Source organism: Bacillus rossius, chromosome 10, assembly GCF_032445375.1.
Source record: "Bacillus rossius redtenbacheri isolate Brsri chromosome 10, Brsri_v3, whole genome shotgun sequence".
Lineage (NCBI taxonomy): Eukaryota > Metazoa > Arthropoda > Insecta > Phasmatodea > Bacillidae > Bacillus > Bacillus rossius.
In genome coordinates, this window is record NC_086337.1 from 37,476,147 (window position 1) to 37,497,587 (window position 21,441).

The window sequence follows — 21,441 nt, forward strand, 5'->3', positions numbered from 1 at the left end:
AAGAGAGACAGAGATAGAGTGATTGAGATATATATATATAGTGAGATAGAGACGGAGAGATAAGTTGAGATAGAGCGAGGTATAGATAATGAAATGGGTTAGATAAAGAGATATACCTATAGATGTATAGAGCTATATAGAGACTTATATATATAAGATATAGAGATAGTGGAAAGTATATATGTAGCTATAAAGAGATAAATAGAGATAAATAGATACATAGATGTATATAGATGTAGATAGAGATAAATATATATAGAGAGATGGATAGATGATTTGTATATGTGGAACTACTTCAAACATATTACAAAACAAAACTGAATGAAGCATTGCAATGCAGGCCGAGCATTAGCTAGATAATGGAATCATTTCAATATTAGTAATCTCTTATTTTTAGCTTTTTTTATATATTGCTTTATAAAGTCTAAATTACATACAGACCAGGTAAATAAGTATAAACTGGCAGAACAACGTCTGTCGGGATCTGAAAGTGATTTAAATTAATTTTCACATTTGACATTCAAATCAAGAAGACAATTACCAACTACGCCCTGTGTTCAGCCCGGGCAAGGCCGGGTATTGCAGCTAGTATATCATTAACGTTTATTAAAGTACCAGACACTTTTGCATTAAACCAAATAATAAATAATAGTTTAAAAAAACTAGAAAACACGCTTTTATAGAAAATTGAACTAAAAAATAGAAAATAAATTTTAATAAAACTGAATTTAAAATAGTGTAAAAAATGTTTTTTATTTTAAAAAAAATAAAGCGTGGGGTGCATTGTGTCAATAGTTATAATTATTTTATTGACAGATATGAGTAGAAGGATTATCATTTTGATAATATATTAAAAAGCACCCCACGCTTTTTTTTTTAAATAAAATACTTTTTTTACAATATTTTTAATTCAATTTTATTAAAATTTCTTTTCTATTTTTTTTAGTTCAATTTTCTATAAAAGCGCGTTTTTTAGTTTTTTTAAACTATTATTTATTTTCTACTTTTTAGTTTGGTTTATTTATAATTTAAAGTGATACTTCTTTATCGACGTATGAAAGAAATTTTATAAAAATGTAAAAAAACTTGATAGTTATTACATCAATTACTATTAAAGTAGTTTTTGAATAGATATTGGCTGCAGTTAAAATAAAATCGATAAATATTGTTTTATCTCAGGAGTGTCTCTAGATGTGGCTCAATTTTTTATTTATTACATGACTTTACTATTAAAGTGATGAGTAGATATTGGCTGCTTCTAAAATATATATCCAATATATCGTGTTGAAGAACTACAGTACTAAATAATTTCAATATACTGCTATGAAAATCAATATATTCGGGAAGTCATTGATGTTTATTCTAAGTCAGCATATCTGATGGGTGACATCCTTTGTTTTCAAATGTCTCACAAAACATTTTCTCCCATTTGTTCCGGTCCGATTCCACTGTAAGTTGCATTTGCATGCAGTTGTACCAAACTACACTGGAGTATTCTAAGAAATGTTTTAAAATTTCTATTTTCTTTTTGTCTTCTTAGATTAGCAAACATTTACATTCTTTTTTGAAATCTTTAATCCACTGGTAAGCATTTGAGTTTCTGCCCGTGAATTTCTCAATCATGAAATCGTATGCAAATTTTCCCTAAATTTTGAGTTTCAGATATAGATTTTTTTTCTTCAAGAAATTTTTCTAACAGTTTTTCCAATTTTTTATTTGATCCACTAGGTATAGATTTAACACTTTTTGTTTTTTCCTCAATTTCGTCGAGGTAAAAATCCTTAAACTGTATGTTTTGCTCTTTATCCAAATATATTTTTTATATATCATCTGTCAAACTTATCCATACTTTCCGTGTTTGATGTCTTTTATTTAATGATTTGCTGACTTTGGCATAGTTTGGAATATTTTTAACTGTTTGGTGTAGATTTGCAGGTTGGTGTTCGAGTGTAATTTCAAAAATCTGCCATCAGGTGTAGCTATTGAGGTTATGCATATGGTGTTTGATTTCCCATCTGCTGTTGGTTTCACAGCAAAATTAAACCTCAATTTTTCCATGTTTCGTGAAATATTTGCAGAAAATGTTGTTTTATAATGATGTTTCACTCTTGGTTAATTGGTCAAATGAAACAAATACATAATTGTGTTTCTCTATTTAACGAAAGAAACAACATTTAAAGCCCTTATTTCAGGGAATTTTGTTTTCATATTTTTACAAATATAGATAATATTCTCTTCAAGAAAGTATATTGTTCACAATAATCATAACCCACTCTCACTTTTCATTTAATTAAATGTCACAATATTTAGTAGGCTTTGTTTATATCGCACCAAAGACAAACTGAAAGAAAATAGTTCGCACATGAGCGAAATGCGAACTCTTTTCTTTCAGTTTGTCTTTGGCGCGATATAAACAAAGCCTACTAAATATTGTGAAATTTTATAAATTGACAAAAATCTTATTTTGCAAATTTAATAATGGAATAATCTTATCAAATTAGTGTATTGTCATCGTTCTTCGATAAATCTACAAAGTTTGAATGAAATCTGGCCGTTTAAAGTGGCTCAAAATCGCACCCAAAGGAGTCGGTTACAAACATACAAACATAAAGGTGAAGCTAATATAAAGCATGTAAAAATAAATCAATTATACTTATTTTGTAAACTTGTATTATTACCCTTTATTTTATTTGTTGAGAGAAAAACATGAAACAGTAAATTATAAAACCATTACAGAATGGCAATTTTAATTGTTAAAGATATTAACATTATCAAACAACACTTTAAAATAAATATCGCGCGCTTTCACGGTTTTTGCTTTGCCTTTGGGTTCTAGCCGCGTCACATTGGAAGTTATTTCGACGTTGCGGAGTGCATTGCAGCCTCTATCTTTAGGGAAGCAGCAGCAGTCGTTTCTTACCTACTGTCAGTAACAGTAAGTAGTAGGTTACTGACGAACAGTAGGTAGTAGGTTACTGAGAGTAACAGTAGGTAAGAAGCGACTTCTGCTGCTGCCCTGAAGATGGAGGCTGCAACGCACTCCGAAACGTCGGAAAGAACTTCCATTGTGACGCGGCTAGAATCCAGAAGACAAGAACATTTATTAAAATGTTTCTAGTTGATTTGATAACTTAAAGTATTTTAGTAAATTCTTGATTATTACCATAATGTTCCTGATTTGTTATGAAGTCGCTTGAAATCTCGATTATCAATGACTCCGACATCTTATCATGTTTATCATTGGCCAAACATTATTAAATTTGCAAGAGGAATTACCTCACAGAATGTGCCCGCCAATTTAAAACTTACCATACATAGTTTATCAAATACAGACACACATACAGACTTATTAGTACCTCTGGCCTGCGCCTCTTTTTCCTGTATGCTGATAAAAACAATCTGGCTTTGCTAGACTTCCGAGCCATTGATAGCTACACTTCCTTCTTCTGGCGAGTTGCGAACCTCAGTTTTGGGACAGCTCCACAGGAAGTGGTAACCCCCACCCCCTGCACTCTTCCCTATTGTTGTTGTCAGGCTCGGGCAGAGTCCTGCGCCCAGCAGGGGTCAGCTTAGCAGCTCCACAGGGGGGAGGGCTCTCGCTGTCTACACCTCTTCTTCCCTTCTCTGCCTCCCACCCAGTTTCCCGCGCGACGATCATCTTTTTGCCCAGCAATGTGTGCATTACTTTAGAAATACATAATTTTCATCAAATATCTCAATTACGACAGTGAAAACACAGAAAGAAATTTATTTTATAAGGTTAACACTATGTTTCCAATGAAAAATATTTATGAAATATTCAATTAGAACTTCTGAAAATCACACTGAAAACAGCTCAGAAACAGTACTTTCAATGCGGGATAAAACTTATATAATCACAAAAATTTAAAAAAATTATTCAATAGAAACCTTCCTTATACCTTTCTATATTTTTCAAAATTTTTTATTTCTTTTCAGTATTAAAATTACGCCATTGAGACTTGGAACCGCGAGACCCTGCAGCACACAATTTTAGCAGCTGTGATGAATCCTCTTAAATATTATCACGTGATATTTACTAGGTGTTATTAGCGAACGGTGAAATCTCAACTAAGCAGGGGCGCAACAACAGGGGGGGCAAGGGTATTTTGCCCCCCTCTGAAACCTTGAAGTGGGGGCAAACGGGGGCAAAGAAAAAGCTGTGTAATCAATTTTTAGATAATAAAACTGCTTAAATAGCACCATTTTCCACCTTCGGAAATTTAGTTGTTGCGCCCCTGTAACTAAGTAATCATCATAATAAAAACTCGCGCGTTTTTTTTTTGCAGATTTTAAATATCGCTTGGTAATAGTATTAAATTCAGAGGTGAAACATAATATGTAAGAGAGATAGCAAGATAAATTTTCAGTGGTAGCCGTTTAGCCGAATAAATTTCACAGAAATTCAACTAACCAACACTAACAACTGCTAAAAAATGGTATATGTACATACTCTTTTGAACCCCTGATTTAATTAACACGTCTACTGGGCTACCAAAGTCACGGTTCGTAGAAATTCATAAGAATTTTAAAAATATACGTTTGTTTAAGTGACATTCGTGGTGTGTGCTGATTGGCCGCACTCAGCGCGGATAAGTTATGATTTGGCGCAGCGCACGTGCTGTGCGTGTTGTACGTGCTGTAAGTGTGCCGGTATCACGTGCACCAGCTGACGCTTGCTTCGTGTACGTGCGCACGTGCCGTTGCGAACGCGGGCCCAGCACGGTACAATGGCTGTCGCGTCTCGCCGTCAGGGTCGACTCTTGTCGACATTGCGAGTGGAATTTTGTCTAAACAAAAACAACGAATTGTTTCGTAGAATGACTACGGGCGTCATTGCTTTGAAGCAAAACGTTAGAACTCGAACATGTTCAAGACTCACCTGTAAAATTGATAATCACGCCGTAGTTGCTGGAGAAAAAACATTACGGTGCGTATGGGAACATTTATAACTTTTAAAAACTAAAATATATTTGGTATGTTTTTTTAAAAGTGTTTTAAGTATGAGTTGTGTACACAATTATCTTAAATTCCCTTATTAATTAATTTTTGTCGGGTTAAAAATCTAACCAGGGGAATATTATAAGTATAAATACATGTAGAAATTTTCGGGATTTATAAAGATATCAGGGCGAAATAAGAGAGGTAATGATTTCACTTTATCTAAACATGAAGTTTGGTTTTAAATTGTAGCATTTTTTTACGTCCTCATAATATAAAATAGGATACACTTAATCTTAATTGCAGAATGCATTCTTTGAAGCGGAGCATGCTATATAGGGGCTTATGCTAAAGTTAAGTAGCGCAAAGCTCGGACAATACCGGGCACTTCAGCTTATACGTATATATAAATATAACTGATTCTGTATCCATTTGCTGTGAACTATATTTTCTGTTACAACAAGTTATGTAAAAATTTAGAATAATTTTTGTAACTATCAATTTCAAAATAGTTTTGTGTATTATGTCAAAAAAGAAGTATAACTTGTAACGCGCTAATAACACGCGCACACACACACACACACACACACACACACACACACACACACACCTAAGGACTGCACAGTGCAGCATCACACTGAATGAGGCTTCCCAGAGGCCACTAGCTCAGCGAGTCACATGACTTCACCACACAAGTCTCCCGGGAGTTAGGTGCGACGCGGCGGACAGTGTCGCAAGAGCAGCCGGCGACAGCCCTCGGTCCAGGGCGGCAGCGTGCCACGGACCTGCCCAGACACTGCCGACGGCGCACTTCCCTCGAGAGGAACCAGGTGACGACAGTTGGCTCCCGTCCCTGGACGTCCGCCCGCCGAAGTCGCCGCGAGAGCGCGTGGTCGCCGGGGCGAGATGGCTCTGCCTCGAGCCCCGGGCGGGGCGTGTCGTTCGGGCATCTCAGCTCCGCCGGCAGCAAAGGGCGTCGCCAAGGAGGGGTAGGGGGGGGGGCAGTTGCCCCCACCTAGAGCCCTAGAGATTCAAAAAAGTGTAGCCAAATGCAAAAAAAAATATATATATACTTTTCCCACAACTTGCAAACCTCCCCCCCCCCTCCCCGGCCATCGGCTGACGACGCCCTTGGCCGACAGGTGCTCACGACGGTGCAAGTCGAACAGAAACTCAGCGAGGTTTATTCCATCATTCTTCAGCTCCCTCGCTTAATCATAAATATACTGTCTGTCCATAAAATAATGTCCCAGTTTTTAACATTTAATATTATCAACTGTAAGCGTTGGAGTGTGTTGGTTCAATATCACAATTAAAGAGTAACTCTTAACAGTTTTAGATAAGCGCATGCGCGAGTATTGCTTTGTTTTTTTTTTCTAACTTGCAGCGCGAAATAATGGCTATTTCCCCAATTATTAGAGAGTGAACATGTAAATTTTATTTAGCAACAGAGTTGTTGAACGTCGAAGTCCTTGACCGTTGGATTTATTCGTAATGGCCGAGACGACAGAGCTCTTTTTTTGCTGGCCTCACGTTCACCTGACATAACGCCATACGATTTTTTTTTACTTTAGGTTTTCTAAAAGATCGTGTCTACGTTCCGCCGCTACCTAGTGATTTGCCAGAGTTGAGACATTGATTGAAGAGGCTATTATTGCTTCCATTACTACGGACGTGTTACTCAAAGTTAGGGAAGAATTGGACTTTAGGTTGGATGTGTGTCGTAGGTATAACTAAAGGTGCACATAGTAAAGGTTTGTAAAAAACTAGTTAAGTTTACCTTCAATTTAATATATGATTTGTTGTAAATAGTCTCAATTAAACTGTTATAGTAAACCATTTATTCTGGGTCATTCTTTTATGGATCCTTTGTATAACTTGTACAATATTTTATAGTGTCAATCAAACAAAATGTGATGTTTCAATAGAATCTTAAGATTTTGAAGTGAAAACAACAAAACTAAAATATTAACTATTTAAATAGGTAAGGAGCCAAGCAACTACAGACAATGGCAGGGCTTTCCCGACAAAACGTTGGCATAACTAGTTATTTCAGAAAAGCTAACATTTGTTTAGTAATTTATTTATCTGATTCATACACCCATTTTCCCCCTTGTTAATTGAATAAAACACATCACGAGAAAAAAAAATTTAATTGTAAATTTTATTTTCATCATAACAATTTGGCTTTACAATTTCAAACTGTACAAACATATATATCTCGGCTTGAATTCGAAAATTGACTAGAATATTCAAGTGTGTAATCAATCCTCTTTGGCAAAATATTGTTACGACGCGACTAGCGACGAGGTTGGCCAGACAGCCGGCGCACCAGCCTGCGAGAGGGGTGTGATGCAGGTAGGGGCCTCCCCTCTCCCTGGCCAGACAGTTTTTTTTCCTAACCTAAGTTAAAACTAAGTGTGTAAGGGAGGGGTCTAGGTAGGGAAGACTCTAAGTGCGTCTCAGGGCAAGCTCTATACGCTCTAAACATGCGGGTTTTTAACCATGCAGAAAAGGCCACGTGCATCATGTACTAGGAGGGGATTGGCCAGTCATGGCAGACGTTTTCGCCATGACTAACTCCCTTCACTCTTAATTCTAGACTAAAACTAGATAAGTTGGGCCCAGGTAAAACCTCCATAGACAGAGGGAAAACCCTCGGCACATACATGCGGGATGCAAAGGTCATGCATTATTACAAGCAGGTGGATTACAGGAATAGAAGGATGGACCTGGAAGAAGAGTGGGGCGTGGTAGAAGTTCTACTATGCAAGGGGTGGGGCACTTGGACTTTTAGTCCGCATTGGTTTGGTCAGGTCTGGTCTTTTGGGGGCGGCTTATGCCGTTTCCCGTCGTGCTGCCAGTTAGCACTCATTGTGGCTGTGTAATATGATCGTGTAAGTGGGGCGGTCGCGAACTGTGGCGTCGGACTAGACTCCAGAGTGGTGATATAGCGCCAGCCGGGAGGGGTGTGATGCAGGTAGGAGACACCCCTCTCCTGCTGACTGCGGTAATCCGATTAGCGCGGCGCCTCTCTGCTTCCCTCGAGGGTTCGGCGCGTTTCCAGAGCCCCGTCTGCTAGGACACGATTGTTCTAGCAGCTTCGAGTGTTAACTCGGGGATTCTGACGACGCGACACTTCGGAGGGCTACTAGACCTTCCCAGGGCGGAACTTCGCAGGTATATAAGACGACGCCGACCTCCGGCGAGTGAGATCCACACGCCTCTAAATACAGACATCACGACACTTTCATGCATCAGTTAGCCGACTAACTGAGGGGAAAGGGTGAACTCCCCCCCGCCTGACATCTACACTATTAAAAATAGAGCCAAGCAACATGCGACAGCTATTTTACTTCTTTCTGGACCGTGAGCCACCTTTAATCTTAAAATCACACACATCGCGCCCCGCCGTCGTTTCCAATGATTCGAACAAAGTGACGCGGTCGCAATATTTATATTGGCAACCACATAGCGAGTTATGGGAACGTAAGAGTTCCTGGTATCGCTGTCACACGCTCCCGGCCGAGCATATGAGGAAACGGAGGCCGGCGAGTGAGAGGTGGCGACACCGGCGAGTGAATCCTCGAAGCGAAGAGAGCGGAGTGACCCCTTCGTTGAGCCACGAGCGACGGACCCCGTGAGCGAAGATGGCAGCATCGGGGACCAGTGCATCTTTGATGGTGTTGCGTGTGCGGCGGAGACTAATGAGTAGTACCAAGCTGTGTGTTGAGATATGTAGAGGTGCTCGGTAACAGATGAACATTAGTGGGAGCCACTGTCGAGCCAAGCTCCAGTGGGGAGAGTAAATAGGAAATTTACGAATGTGTGACTAATTTTGTGGATAGACAGTTTAACTGTTGTAATTTAATTAATGGTGTTAATATTATCTACTCAATAAAACTGAAATTAATTAACAGGGCTATACTTCCCACGCTCGTATATTTGATTGGCGAAACTAGCAGCAGACGTTACTTAGAAATTGAGCTAAACCTAAGAGATGGACACAGGATGAATCAGGATTAGTGCATCTTGTAATTTTTTTTTAAATTTTGTAAAAGTAAAACGTTAGGTTAAATCTGTATTATATAAATAAAATTCCGGTAGAATTTTTTTTTTGTATTTCTAGGTCATCGTAGCTGAAGTGAAACGTCGGTTGGGATAGATAAAAAGCATTTAAAATACTCTAAAACTTAAGAATGAATTCACATAAAATGTTTTTTTTATTCCGACCACGAAGTTGCACGAGCGAGCGGTCAACTTCGGTTATGTTCGGGACTGATCGGGGGTCAATAAATTTTTATACTTTCCAGAAATTGGGGGAAAAAAAAGTTTCTTTTGGACTTCTTGGTTGACAATCTTCAACCAACAGTTGAAGTAATGCTGCTAAATTACTTACATCACACATGGCGAGAATAACCTTATGTCGAGAGACGGTCGTAAATAACTACCTTTCGCTACCTACTCGTTTTACTTCTGCTCTTCACTGGCGAGTCATTATTTACAAGCTACACAGCATCAGACACAAGCGGTGGCATATTTTAATCATGACGAATTTGTCCCGATAAATGTCGTTCGGGTCGCCACAATTTCATAACAAGTTTCCCATCGAACATCACGTTGGTTAGTCACCCACACATTCTTCGAAGGAATCGTAAAAGAAAAATCATATCAGTGCTTTCCAGGGACATCTAGAGTGTATGCCATTGTGAAAAGGAAGGAAGGGGGGGGGGACAGTTAAGTTTCGAGATTATTTTTAAATTCTTGGTTTCACCCTGACACGACGAGAGTCACAAGTCTATTTTTAATATAATTTATAGGAAACCTTATTAATTATGTGATACGTGCGGATCACGTTCACATATATGGCCACGGTAATTTTCACAGTCTTGAGATTTTTTTTTTTAACTGTGGGGTTTTAAAAGTTGTACATTTATTAATAGGTACAGGGAGAGAGGTGACGATATTATCCCCTCCCCCCCGCCCCGGAGTGTTTTTCACATTAAAGTTTGTGGTCTGGCATCCGTCACTTCTTCAGAGTTTCTGTCCAGCCTTGCGGACACACGCCACTACCTCGCGTGAAGCTTGCGTAGACTCACTGTCGTTAGCTCGTTCGCCGCCGCCTTGATGAGGGTGGGGGGGGGGGGTGGTTCGGGGGCGGGCCTCGCCCAGCGCACGGCGGCGGCGCGTCGCAGCTGGCCGCCGCCGCCGCCTCGCAGCTGGGGGGCGGGTCCTCGCGCGCCGCTAGCTGCAGCTGGCTGCCCCCCGCCGCCACCTTCGTCAGACTGGCACCTTGACGATGGTGGGAGGCGGGTCGGGGGCGGGCCTCGCCCAGCGCACGAGGGCGCAGTAGGGCGGCGGCGCGTCGCAGCTGGCCGCCGCCGCCTCGTAGCTGGGGGGCGGGTCCTCGCGCGCCGCTAGCTGCAGATGACTGCCCCCCGCCGCCACCTTCGTCAGACGGGCGCCTTGACGATGGTGGGAGGCGGGTCGGGGGCGGGCCTCGCCCAGCGCACGAGGGCGCAGTAGGGCGGCGGCGCGTCGCAGCTGGCCGCCGCCGCCTCGTAGCTGGGGGGCGGGTCCTCGCGCGCCGCTAGCTGCAGATGACTGCCCCCCGCCGCCACCTTCGTCAGACGGGCGCCTTGACGATGGTGGGAGGCGGGTCGGGGGCGGGCCTCGCCCAGCGCACGAGGGCGCAGTAGGGCGGCGGCGCGTCGCAGCTGGCCGCCGCCGCCTCGTAGCTGGGGGGCGGGTCCTCGCGCGCCGCTAGCTGCAGCTGACTGCCCCCCGCCGCCACCTTCGTCAGACGGGCGCCTTGACGTTGGTGGGGGGCGGGTCGGGGGCGGGCCTCGCCCAGCGCACAAGGGCGCAGTAGGGCGACGGCGCGTCGCAGCTAGCCGCCGCCGCCTCGTAGCTGGGGGGCGGGTCCTCGCGCGCCGCTAGCTGCAGCTGACTGCCCCCCGCCGCCACCTTCGTCAGACGGGCGCCTTGACGTTGGTGGGGGGCGGGTCGGGGGCGGGCCTCGCCCAGCGCACGAGGGCGCAGTAGGGCGGCGGCGCGTCGCAGCTGGCCGCCGCCGCCTCGTAGCTGGGGGGCGGGTCCTCGCGCGCCGCTAGCTGCAGCTGACTGCCCCCCGCCGCCGCAGCCGCTGCCGCCGCCTCCTGACACACACCACCACACATGTACCATACACGTAACAGTTATCTGTTTCAATTTTTGATGTGTAACATCTTGGCTCTCATTACACGGCATTTGGTGGGAGTAATTTCGAGAATGCGACGGGAGTCAAGGAACAGGAATGTGTAACAACTACGGTGCTGCCATCTGTGGCGGATGCCGCGAAAAAACTTCACAAAGTCAAAAGGAAACCTTATAGTATTAGCTGTTTAATGAATTTCAACAAGATGGGCCGTATTTCAATAAAATTCCTTGTCCATAATCAGGTACAAGGCCAGGGTTTAGTACTTTTTGAAGCCCTTTTTTTTTTCGCTTTTATCAGAGCCTTTTCATTATATAGTTTAAAAAATGAGTCTGCTAATCAAATGAGTCAATAGTCGACGTAGCTGCTCCAACAGCGAATTCTAGCGGAGGGTGAGGAAACCACGTGTGACATCGCGGCCAGAAATTTAATTTACATCACAATTTGCGTGTGTTTAACAAGCTTGGCATCATTTGAAAGAATTTTACGTTAAATTTCGTGTCCGAGTTTTAAGTGTATTTGCAACATGAGAACACGTGAATTTTCTCGTTACCGAGGTTATATATGTTACACTTCTCTGCCGAATACTAAAAGACTCGCTCACATTTTTAATTTAAATTTTACTAATTTTTGTGTCTTTGTTTATGTAAAGTTATGTTTTCGTCATGCAGAGAGTACTTTATTTGACACATAACCCACTAAAACTGTTTCTTGAAAACAGTTTGTGACAGTGCTTCTCGAACGTTTTGAAGTCGGAGCGCCCCACGTACAGATTTCTGGTCATATGTTGTAATAATTAAAGTCAAATATTACCAAAAAAAAATATATGAGAAACGTGAGCCGAATCCTAGCGGCAGTTCAATCTTCCGTCGTATATTAGAGTAACTATATTTACATTTCATATCTAAACACATATTTCTCTGGAATACCACAGGGCACATATTCTAGGACGCTTTCTTTAAGAAGCTCCGGTTATTGAAACAAGGCCGATTTTGCAGAATTAAAATATATTTTAAAAATAAATTCTTACTGAATAAGTTTACAACATATTTCTCGTAACTATAATTAATTATACCAATGTGTGTTTACAGTATTGTCCAAAATTACGTAAACCTTCGGTTACCCACTGGTAATTAAAAGGGAATACATTTAATTATTTGAAGTCCAATTGATTTATAGAGTTAAAGATGTTCGAGGATGACATATTTTATATTTCTGTTTGTCTAAGATTTTTTTTGTGTCTTGGTAGAGCTGTACATGTCTACCGCTCTGCACCCTTCTCTACTGCATGGAGTGGAGTGTGTAGCGCTTCTCTGTCATACTCCACTACCTTACTCGAACACTTATATTTAAGACCTAGACAACAGCGAGTCTGGACAACTTTAATTAGGCAACCTTGTACCATCGTTTTGAAGAATCAATTAACTTTTAAATAAATAACAGATGAAGGTAAATAAATAATTCAAACTCACCTGTTTGTACCTAGAAACTTGGAATTGGTGCCATGCAAAAAATATTTTTAAATTTTTTTTGTGTCCTGTTACTAAATTTATTGAAATAACGAATAAGGGGAGTGAAATAATTTAATTAAATTGTTGTTAATCATGGGTAGCCTAGCCAGGATATAATTAGGCAATCTACCTATTATAAAAAAACCTCTCATCCGTTCGAAAAACAAAATAGGGTAGGTCAATCTTAGTTCGGTCTCGCACCATAAATGACTATAACTGAGGTCGTATTTTTGTAATATGACGGTTAAAAATTAGTTTTCTTTTTAATATCTGATGATCCTTCAGCGCTTCTTCGAAATCTGAAATTTTTAGATGAACATTTTCCTTTACGGGAGGTATATCTTTGCCAAACGTGCCACTTATTGTGGTTTTTAAGACTACTCTCTCAATTTACATAATCAACTGCCAAAAACCGAGTCGTACTTGATTCATTCAAAGCTGGTTGATGAGTTGCATTACTGCACCGTGCCGAAACCAGCATGCATCTCGGCTAGGTTACGCAACCGACACTGTACGCCCGACCAACAAACCACCCGGGCAGCGCAGGTGGGCAAGAAGTTGCCTATATGCCAGGGGTTAGCCGTGTGCTGTTTCGACGCTTCGTGACAGTCTCTCTCACTCTGGAGATTGATTTCCTCTCACCTCCTCTTGGCATTCGAACATCCCACAAAAATTAAATTCTTTATCCACGTCTAACTATACATGCTAACTAGGTCAAATAGATTTAGAACGAATACTAACAAAATTGCACATTTAATTTTTATATACTTTTTTTTTGTTGAAAATATGATGCTCAACGTAAATTAAGTCACGTTTGCGTTTGATTTTCATGCCATTTTAGATTTGTAACAGAACATTAGTATAAGAAACTGATATGAGTGAAAATTACCGCTCTTATATACAGAAACTAAGCATAGCTGATACGTTCTTTGAATGATTCTTGCATTGGGGAAGATTGATTTTAAACCATTAAAGGGATACATGCCATTGCTGTGTTACACTGTATGTCACAAGAAAACCTTAATAATGAACAACAAAGATAGTATACACGTTAACAAAATGAGAACAAGCCAGAATAAGCTTATGTAAATGTTAAATGCCTAGACAGCACTGACAATTCCGCGGAATAAATTTAGTCAAATAATAATAATAATTTACAGCATATACGAAAACAGTATGCTGGCAACCTCAACCTCGGATAACAGCGACAAACAGACGAACCTAGCGATGAAACTCGTAAGTTGATTTTGGCTTGTTTTCCTTGTTTCCTTTGTTGCAACTTCTTTAGTTTTGCCTACGACACCCAGTGCAACCCAGCAATGGCGTATGGTCATGAAATTGTGTTAAATCAACTATGATTTTTTTTAAGATTTTGATAGAAAGTGTTATATATATGTTTTATTTTAATTTATTTATCTAACAAATACTCATCCCATGCTAGTGGGGCGGACCACTTTCCAAGGCTTGGTGTGCCAGGAATGAATGAGTCGCGGGCCACAGGTTTACGCCAATGGTGCGAGCACGGGCATGGGGGGGGGAGGGGGAGGGGGGGGACTTACCAAAACATCCTTAAATTTTGATTCAGATTGCTAGTAGTGCGAAAACCTAACCTACCAGAGAAAAATGGGATGTGGCTGTGTCATGGACACGGCTGTGTGTTGTACGTGAATACTTGTACGTAATACGTAATATTTTCTATACAAAATATAAAATACGCTATTTTTTTTTGTTTTAACACCATATATATTCACTGTAACTATTTTACAATAATGTTTTATATATGCAGACTTAAGATTTTGACAAGAGCTGACGGTTGAAACTCAAACGAACGTCGCGTCGTAGCTTCTCCGAGTCAAAAGTTATACTAAATGGAAATCTCGAAACGCAGCAAAATTACCTCAAAATGGCAGGCGCTTCCCCCTCCACCGCGCGCGATGCCGTCACAGTCCTCACTTAGCGTAACGAATTCTTTGATCCTTTAGCTATCCAGTGGTGTAATTAAATTTTTGGATGGAGTTGATAGATGTGTAGCTGCAACACCAAACTGTACCCCCCGATTTTGTTATCATTCGTTTTTTTTTTTTTAATTGCCTCCCACTATGGAAGCAATTTTAAAGACGTATTCACGTCAAAAAGATAAAGAACGGCATTTTGGGGTAGTTTCATTTGAGTGACAGACATAACCGTAGCTATCTTGTTGCTTTGATAAGAGCAAACGTAAGGCCCGATTCACACCTGAGAGGCGGCAGGCGAGGCGGGAAACACGCCGCTTGGACGCCTCTTCCACGTAAACAAATGACTCAGTCTACACACAGGCGACGAGGCGGGGGCACGCAACCGCACCGCCTGCACCAGCTTGGGGAAGCGCGCCTGTCCAGCGCCTCTCGATTATCCCACCTTGATTTTACTGTGGTATTCGTTTTTTCTGTGTTAAAATTGTGATCATGCGTGACGACCCAGAATACAATATTGCATTTTGTGAGTTGGCGGAGACGTTCCCGTGTCTGCATGATAACACTCGTTCTTCCTATCATTTAGCCACAAAGGGTGAACCCAATACTTTCTCCGGCTATTCACATTAGCCGAAGCAACAAGGTCGGGACCGTCCTCATCACTTCCATCGTCGTCAGGTCGCCGCATTTCGAGTTCCTAGCACATGAGAGAATGCCTACAGATGTAGACCACCACGCTTCCGCCTCTCCAACGCCACTTGTGTGTGAATCCAACCAGCCCGTGCGTCGTCACGTCTCGCCTTCGCCTGTCGCCTCTCAGGTGTGAATCGGGCCCTAAGGGATCGTCCATTAATCACGTGAGGCTCGAAGAGGGGGGGGGGGGGTCCGGGTAAAATCACGAAATATCACAAGGGGGAGGGGGGGGGGTGTAGAGAGATATCACGTGTATTAATTTTTTTCGCGCGATTTCTACTAAACCGAAAAGCGACGCGTGACCTTGACTCGCCGTAGCCAGGCAACAATATCCCCGCCCGCCGCAACATGAACCACCCGTCTCAACTTGACAGTCAACCAGTAAGACTGTGATTTTGGCGCTGAATACATGCGTAAATCACATATAAGCCTTTCCTTTATTATTTTTATGCCAGTGAGAATAAACCTGCAACCTTAATGTGTATCTGAACATTTTTATCACTGTGCTTAATTTTCCAGAATTGAATTAGATTATACCTATGTTTAAAGATAATATTCTGAAATTTTTAAAAATATTTTGTACCAAAAAAAATACACGTGATTTATTTGGGGAGGGGGGGGGGTTAAAAAATTTGCTAAAAAAACATCACGTGATTAATGGACAACCCCTAAGGGAAGCGGCGGCGCACCTGGGCGGCGCGGCGCAGGCGCGCCTCCCACGCGCACGCGCCCAGGCGGCGCGTGACGTAGCAGCAGGCGACGACGGAGACGCACAGCAGGCCGAGCCCCAGCCCCAGCACGTGCCAGCGGCGGCGCGGGTCCAGGCTCCAGTCGCCGCCCCGCAGGTTGGACTGCAGCAGCAGCCCCAGCGCCACCAGCAGCGGCGCCGCCACCAGCGCCACCAGCAGGTCCGCCGCCGGCCGCCCGCCGCCCGCCATCGCCCCCGGCCTGCGGTCCCGAACACATCCGGAGTTTGCCACCAGGCCGCCAGCCGCCCGCCATCGCCCGGCCTGCGGTCCCGAACAACTCCGGAGTTTGCCGATCAGGCCGCCCGCCGCCCGCCATCGCCCCCGGCCTGCGACCTTTTTTTTCCTCCCTATAGCCTGAATCATTCCAAGTGTGTAAGGGGGAGGGTCCAGGTTAGGGGAGGACCTTAAGTGTGTCTCAGGCCGAAGCCCATACATAGAGACCGGAAAAATTTGCGAATTCATTTCGCGATAGGCTAAAATACAAATCGTTATACCTCAGTGCTGCCTCTGCTATCTGACAACTCACCTGGATGACTCTGGGCCAATGAGAAACACCCAACAAAAGCTTTATCGATTCACATGCTGCTACGCTGGAACGTCACACAAGACAGCAGCCAATGAGTGGGTGGCATTTGACCGAGTGTACGTAGAACTATGGAGTTCATCCTACAGGTCATTTAACTCGCGAATTTTTCCGGTCCCTACCTATACACTCTACCATGCGGTTTTTTTTTAACCATGCAGGACAAGGGTGCGTGCATCATGTGCTAATTGCCAGCGATTGGCGCCATGGCTGACCCCATATTGAACGTCTAGCTTAAAAGCTAAATGCGGGGCCCCAGCAGCGGTGCCGAACATCTCCGGAGTTTGCCGAGCGCAAAAACAGATCAGGCCGTCAGACGTGAAGCCTTTTTTTCACCCTACGTTTTCTTTTTCCTTCTGATTTTCACATACCAATATGGCGGACATTTGTTTTATTAACGACTGTAGTTAAGCTGTTCCGAATAAAATTAAATCAAAATATTACTGGTTAACATAGTAAAAGTCCAAAACTAATCTTCATAATACAAACATAATTTTATGAGTTGACTTTTTTTCCTCCAATATAACCTCCAATACAGAAAAAACTGATACATTTGTAAACAAAACGACCGCCATATTGGTAAGTGTAGTACTCTGAAATCCCTCTCCCCTTTATGGTCTGACTCTGGACGAGGGAGGTGAAGCCAAGAGTCAGACCATATACCTAATTTTAAATAAACATTACCTAACCTAACCTACTCTAATTAAGAACTATTATTTATTAAATTGACGAACCTAACATTTTACTTCGGTAATCTTCGGAACTGCTTGGTTCGTGGTTGTGGCTTTCGTCCCAGTGAACTGTAGGCTATTCTCATCAGTACACCAAGCTCTGAGCACGAAAATTAGGAAAGCAAACAACCTTGGCTTACAATAATGGACCATCCCTGCACCTGTCTTCAATGATTTCGAGGGGGAAAAGTGGATAAATAAGATCAGGATGGCGGGGCTCCCTTGATACGCCGTCGCCATTTTGTTCCGCCCAAAACACTGCAGAAATGGGGCTTAGCTACGCCTGATAATGATAAGTTAGTATGAATTTAGAATCCATATCAAAAAAGAGTAGTGAGCAAGTACTCGCCAGAGATGTGCAACATCTAACCTCGGTAACAAGCTATTCATGTGTTGCAAATAGGCCTACTCTTATGATAGGGAACTCTGACACGAAATTCAACTAAAATTCTTAAAATAATGCCGATCGTGATGAATCTACGCAAATTGTGTTTTGACTACATTTCTGGACGCGAATAACACGTAGTTTCCGCACCAGCCGCTAAAATTCACTTCCGGAGCAGGTACGTCGACTATAGAATCATTCCATTTGCAGAGCGAAATCTTAAATCATATTATGGAACTGCTCCAACAAAAGCGGAAGCGACTTTAAAAAAAAAAATTCTAAACCTCGGCTTTGGACCTGATTATCGACAAGATATTTTACTAAAATTTTACTAATCTTCTTAAAATTAATTAAACAGCTAATACTATATAATTTTCCTTTGGCTAAGTGAAATTTGGTTTACGACATCCGCCAAAGATGGCAGCATCATGATTGTTACACATTTCCGTCGCATTCACGCTATTACTCCCACCAAATGCCGTATACCGAGAGCTAAGATGTTTGTTACACATCAAAAAAAAAAAAAAAAAAAAACGTGATTGAAGAATAAATTTATCACCTCGAGGCAAAGTGAGTGGGCGAGTTTTAATCTGTCTGTATAACTGGCACTCGCTGAGGCAGTGATACAACCAGGGCCGCAACTAGGGGGGTGCAAGCGGGGCATACGCCCCGGGCGCAAAGCTGTGGGGGCGCCGAAATCGCTTGCATTGTAATTCCTACTACAACTGGTAACTGGTAAAAATTTTTTGCATGGAAGTTTCAGTAGCACAGAAACTGTTACATGGAGGTATGGAAAATGCTTAAATAGCACCATTTTTCCGTGGGAGGGCCCCCGGACAACCGCTTTATTGGTGTGGTATGTGCAAAAAAAAAAAGGGGGGGGGGGGCGCATGAATACATTCATGCCCCGGTTGCCAGAGACTCTAGTTGCGGCCCTGGATACAACGCTCTCATAAGCACGAGTATTTTTTCTGTAGCCGAATAGTTAAGTAAACTCGCCTGGCGTGATTGATGTGTGAATCGCATGTGATCATTATGTGAGCCACTCGGTCAACATTTCTTTGTTCGAGTGAATATAGATATAGAGCGTGTTTGGGTTATTACGCACCGTGACAATGTGGTTATACGTTACTGTTAGTCAGAACAGTGTTTCATTTTGTTCGTACACAGGCCGTGGCAAATTTTGGACCCAAGTATTAGAACTAGGGTATTTACAAGACCTATAAATAGAGGCATGTATTTTCGCGATAAAAGAAGATTGCTCATTAGACTGCAACAAAGAATGCATGCGCTGCTAGCTATTATTTCCTTGTAATTTTGGCGGCCGTCTGTAAGAGAAACCTGAATTAAACCTAGCGAACAAAGTTTTAACACACTGCTGGTTTGAAAATCTTTTTGCGAAAAATGCATGGCCCTAATTATATAACATTAAAATTTTTTTTTTGGGGTATTTGTGGATAACCAACTTATCTTGTGATTAAATAATGCATTCAAAACCAGTTTTAAAGAACAGGTTGTGATGCAATGGTTTATATATAAAGATATTTTGGCACGCATCCTTCATCCTAATTGGTCTAGGGAATGTGTTACGTGTCTGTAGGTATATTTAGGTCACGGAACTCCGGTATTACGCAGCTTTACCTGTGTATTCACTCCGCGGTATTTTTTTTTTTGGCAGTTTCGGCTCAGGCTGTGTGTCGCAATGCATGCTGGGCCTGCCCGCTGCCTTCCAGCCTCGGGGGCAAAGAGAAATGAAGCAGTTACACAACCTGTCCCATGCGCCTCGAGACAACCCGACAGAAATGCACAAACACGACTTTCACATGTTCCAGCTTCTTTTTTTTTTTGCAATGCTCATGGCGCTAGACCTAATTTCGCCGCGCATCATAATCCATACGAGCTCGACCATGGACTAAGGATATGATGTAGACACATTTTTGACTCCTGTGAGCAAGACTAACGATTTGCTCTCAGAACTGAATAAATCATCTGATGACTGTGTGTTTATTAAAAAAAAATGACACACTCGGAGACTCTTGATTGTTTTAACCGTTACATTTGAAGTAGTAATTTGATGAACATCACATTTAAATCCACCAGCAAAGAAACATGGTAACACCAACTGTAACGTGGACATACAAACAGCTATTAGTAGGGCCATGCACTTATCGCGAAAATACTTCCCGATCAGCTGTGTGTTAAAAGTTTGCAGCAATGTCTTTGTTCTGTAGTTGGCTGGGTTTTATTTCAGGTGCATGTATACTGTCGGCACAGCAATCACAGCCATCCAGTGCGGAAGAAAACTCGTATTGAATGGCCTGGCCTAACAGGACACTGGCTTTTCTTGCAGACGGCTCTCAAATCACAAAGGAACGACCGCTAGCGCAGAGATACCTTATTGCAGTTTAATGAGCGATCATATTATTTCCCTAGCTATTAGTAGAGACCGTAAAAATTCGCGGGTTCAATGACCTTTAGGATAGACTCCAATATCCTTTACACACTCGGGCAAATGCCAACTGTTCATTGGCTGCTGGCTTGTGAGTCGTCACGACTGGGTGGCCTGTGATTCGACACTTCTATGAGTGAGGGTCTCTAATTGGCCCTCAGTCCTCCAGATTAACAGTGGACCAATGGCAGAAGCAACACTAAGGTATAATTATTTGAATTTTAGCATAACATGAAATGAACCCGCGAATTTTTCAGGTATGTAGCTATTAGGTTTCATTACCTAAAAAAAAACGTACCAGCTGCGCTCGCCATGACATATCATCTCGACAGTTCTATTGGCAATGGAGCCATCCAATGATAGCCATCCAATGATAGCCTTGGAAATGTTTGGGTGCGCGGTCCATGCCCATGTTTAGGCCGGGTTTATAAACTACGCAAGGAACGCAATGACTCAACAACAAAACACACAAACACTGCAAGAAAATCACGGTCGTTCATGAAGTACCAAAGTCGCAATGCGTCACCAACCCGACAACTTGAAATATTGTAAAACTCTGTAGAACGAACTTCTTCCCCGGGCTTTTTTTGTTAAATCATGTTTATCTCGTTAGCAAATGAAATTGTCATTAATTTTATTTAAGGTGGTTTATATTCTTTCACTGTGTTAACAAGTTAAAACGTCACGTGTATATAAAAAAAACACAGCATGTACTTTTATGCACATTACGTCTACGTCTTTAAAAGTTTACGGAACACTCCACTTCAATTATACGGAAGTCGAAAACGCAAGCAGAAACATAGGAAGTTGAAATTAGGGTGGTGATGCTTGTGTTGGAGGGTTTTGCGTATCTTGTAAACGAGTGTTTTAGAACGCGGTTATTTAAATTTTTACGTCTCGCGATTCTTTCGTAGTTTGTGAACCCGGCCACCAGATGGATCTGCCTGCGCCCTCACATCTCTCGTCGTCCCGTCGTGGACGCATACAGCACGACGCGACGGGCAGAGTCACCCGCCAGGTCGCAGCTTCTCCGCCGTCCTGCCCTAGAAGGCCGGCGCGACAGACCTATCAATTAGTGTCCATTAGCCTCCTCTTTGACGTCACCACTTGGTGCTGCCATTGGCCGCTCGACTGTCCAGTTGAACCTGGCGTTCAAGGAGGTGACCGGTGCGTTCGCTGCGATTGGCTTGCATTTATCGTTTTATGGTTTAGAACTCGAGGGCCGACGTGTAC

The 21,441-nt window shown here is 42.4% G+C and overlaps 1 protein-coding gene and 1 long non-coding RNA gene across 2 annotated transcripts in view; one reads left to right on the forward strand and one right to left on the reverse strand.

Moving 5' to 3' along the window:
• Positions 1–21,441, forward strand: part of LOC134535973 (uncharacterized) — a 63,297-nt gene that overhangs the window by 13,045 nt on the left and 28,811 nt on the right. The window lies entirely within an intron of this gene.
• The window catches only part of LOC134535963 (uncharacterized), a 28,572-nt gene continuing 14,240 nt past the window's right edge, over positions 7,110–21,441 (reverse strand). The window contains exons 2-3 of the mRNA XM_063375414.1: positions 16,001–16,259; positions 7,110–11,117 (exon numbers count right to left, since the gene is read on the reverse strand). Of these exons, the coding sequence (XP_063231484.1) occupies positions 10,932–11,117; positions 16,001–16,249 (435 nt within the window). The 5' untranslated portion in view covers positions 16,250–16,259 and the 3' untranslated portion in view covers positions 7,110–10,931. The remainder of the gene's footprint in view (positions 11,118–16,000; positions 16,260–21,441) is intronic.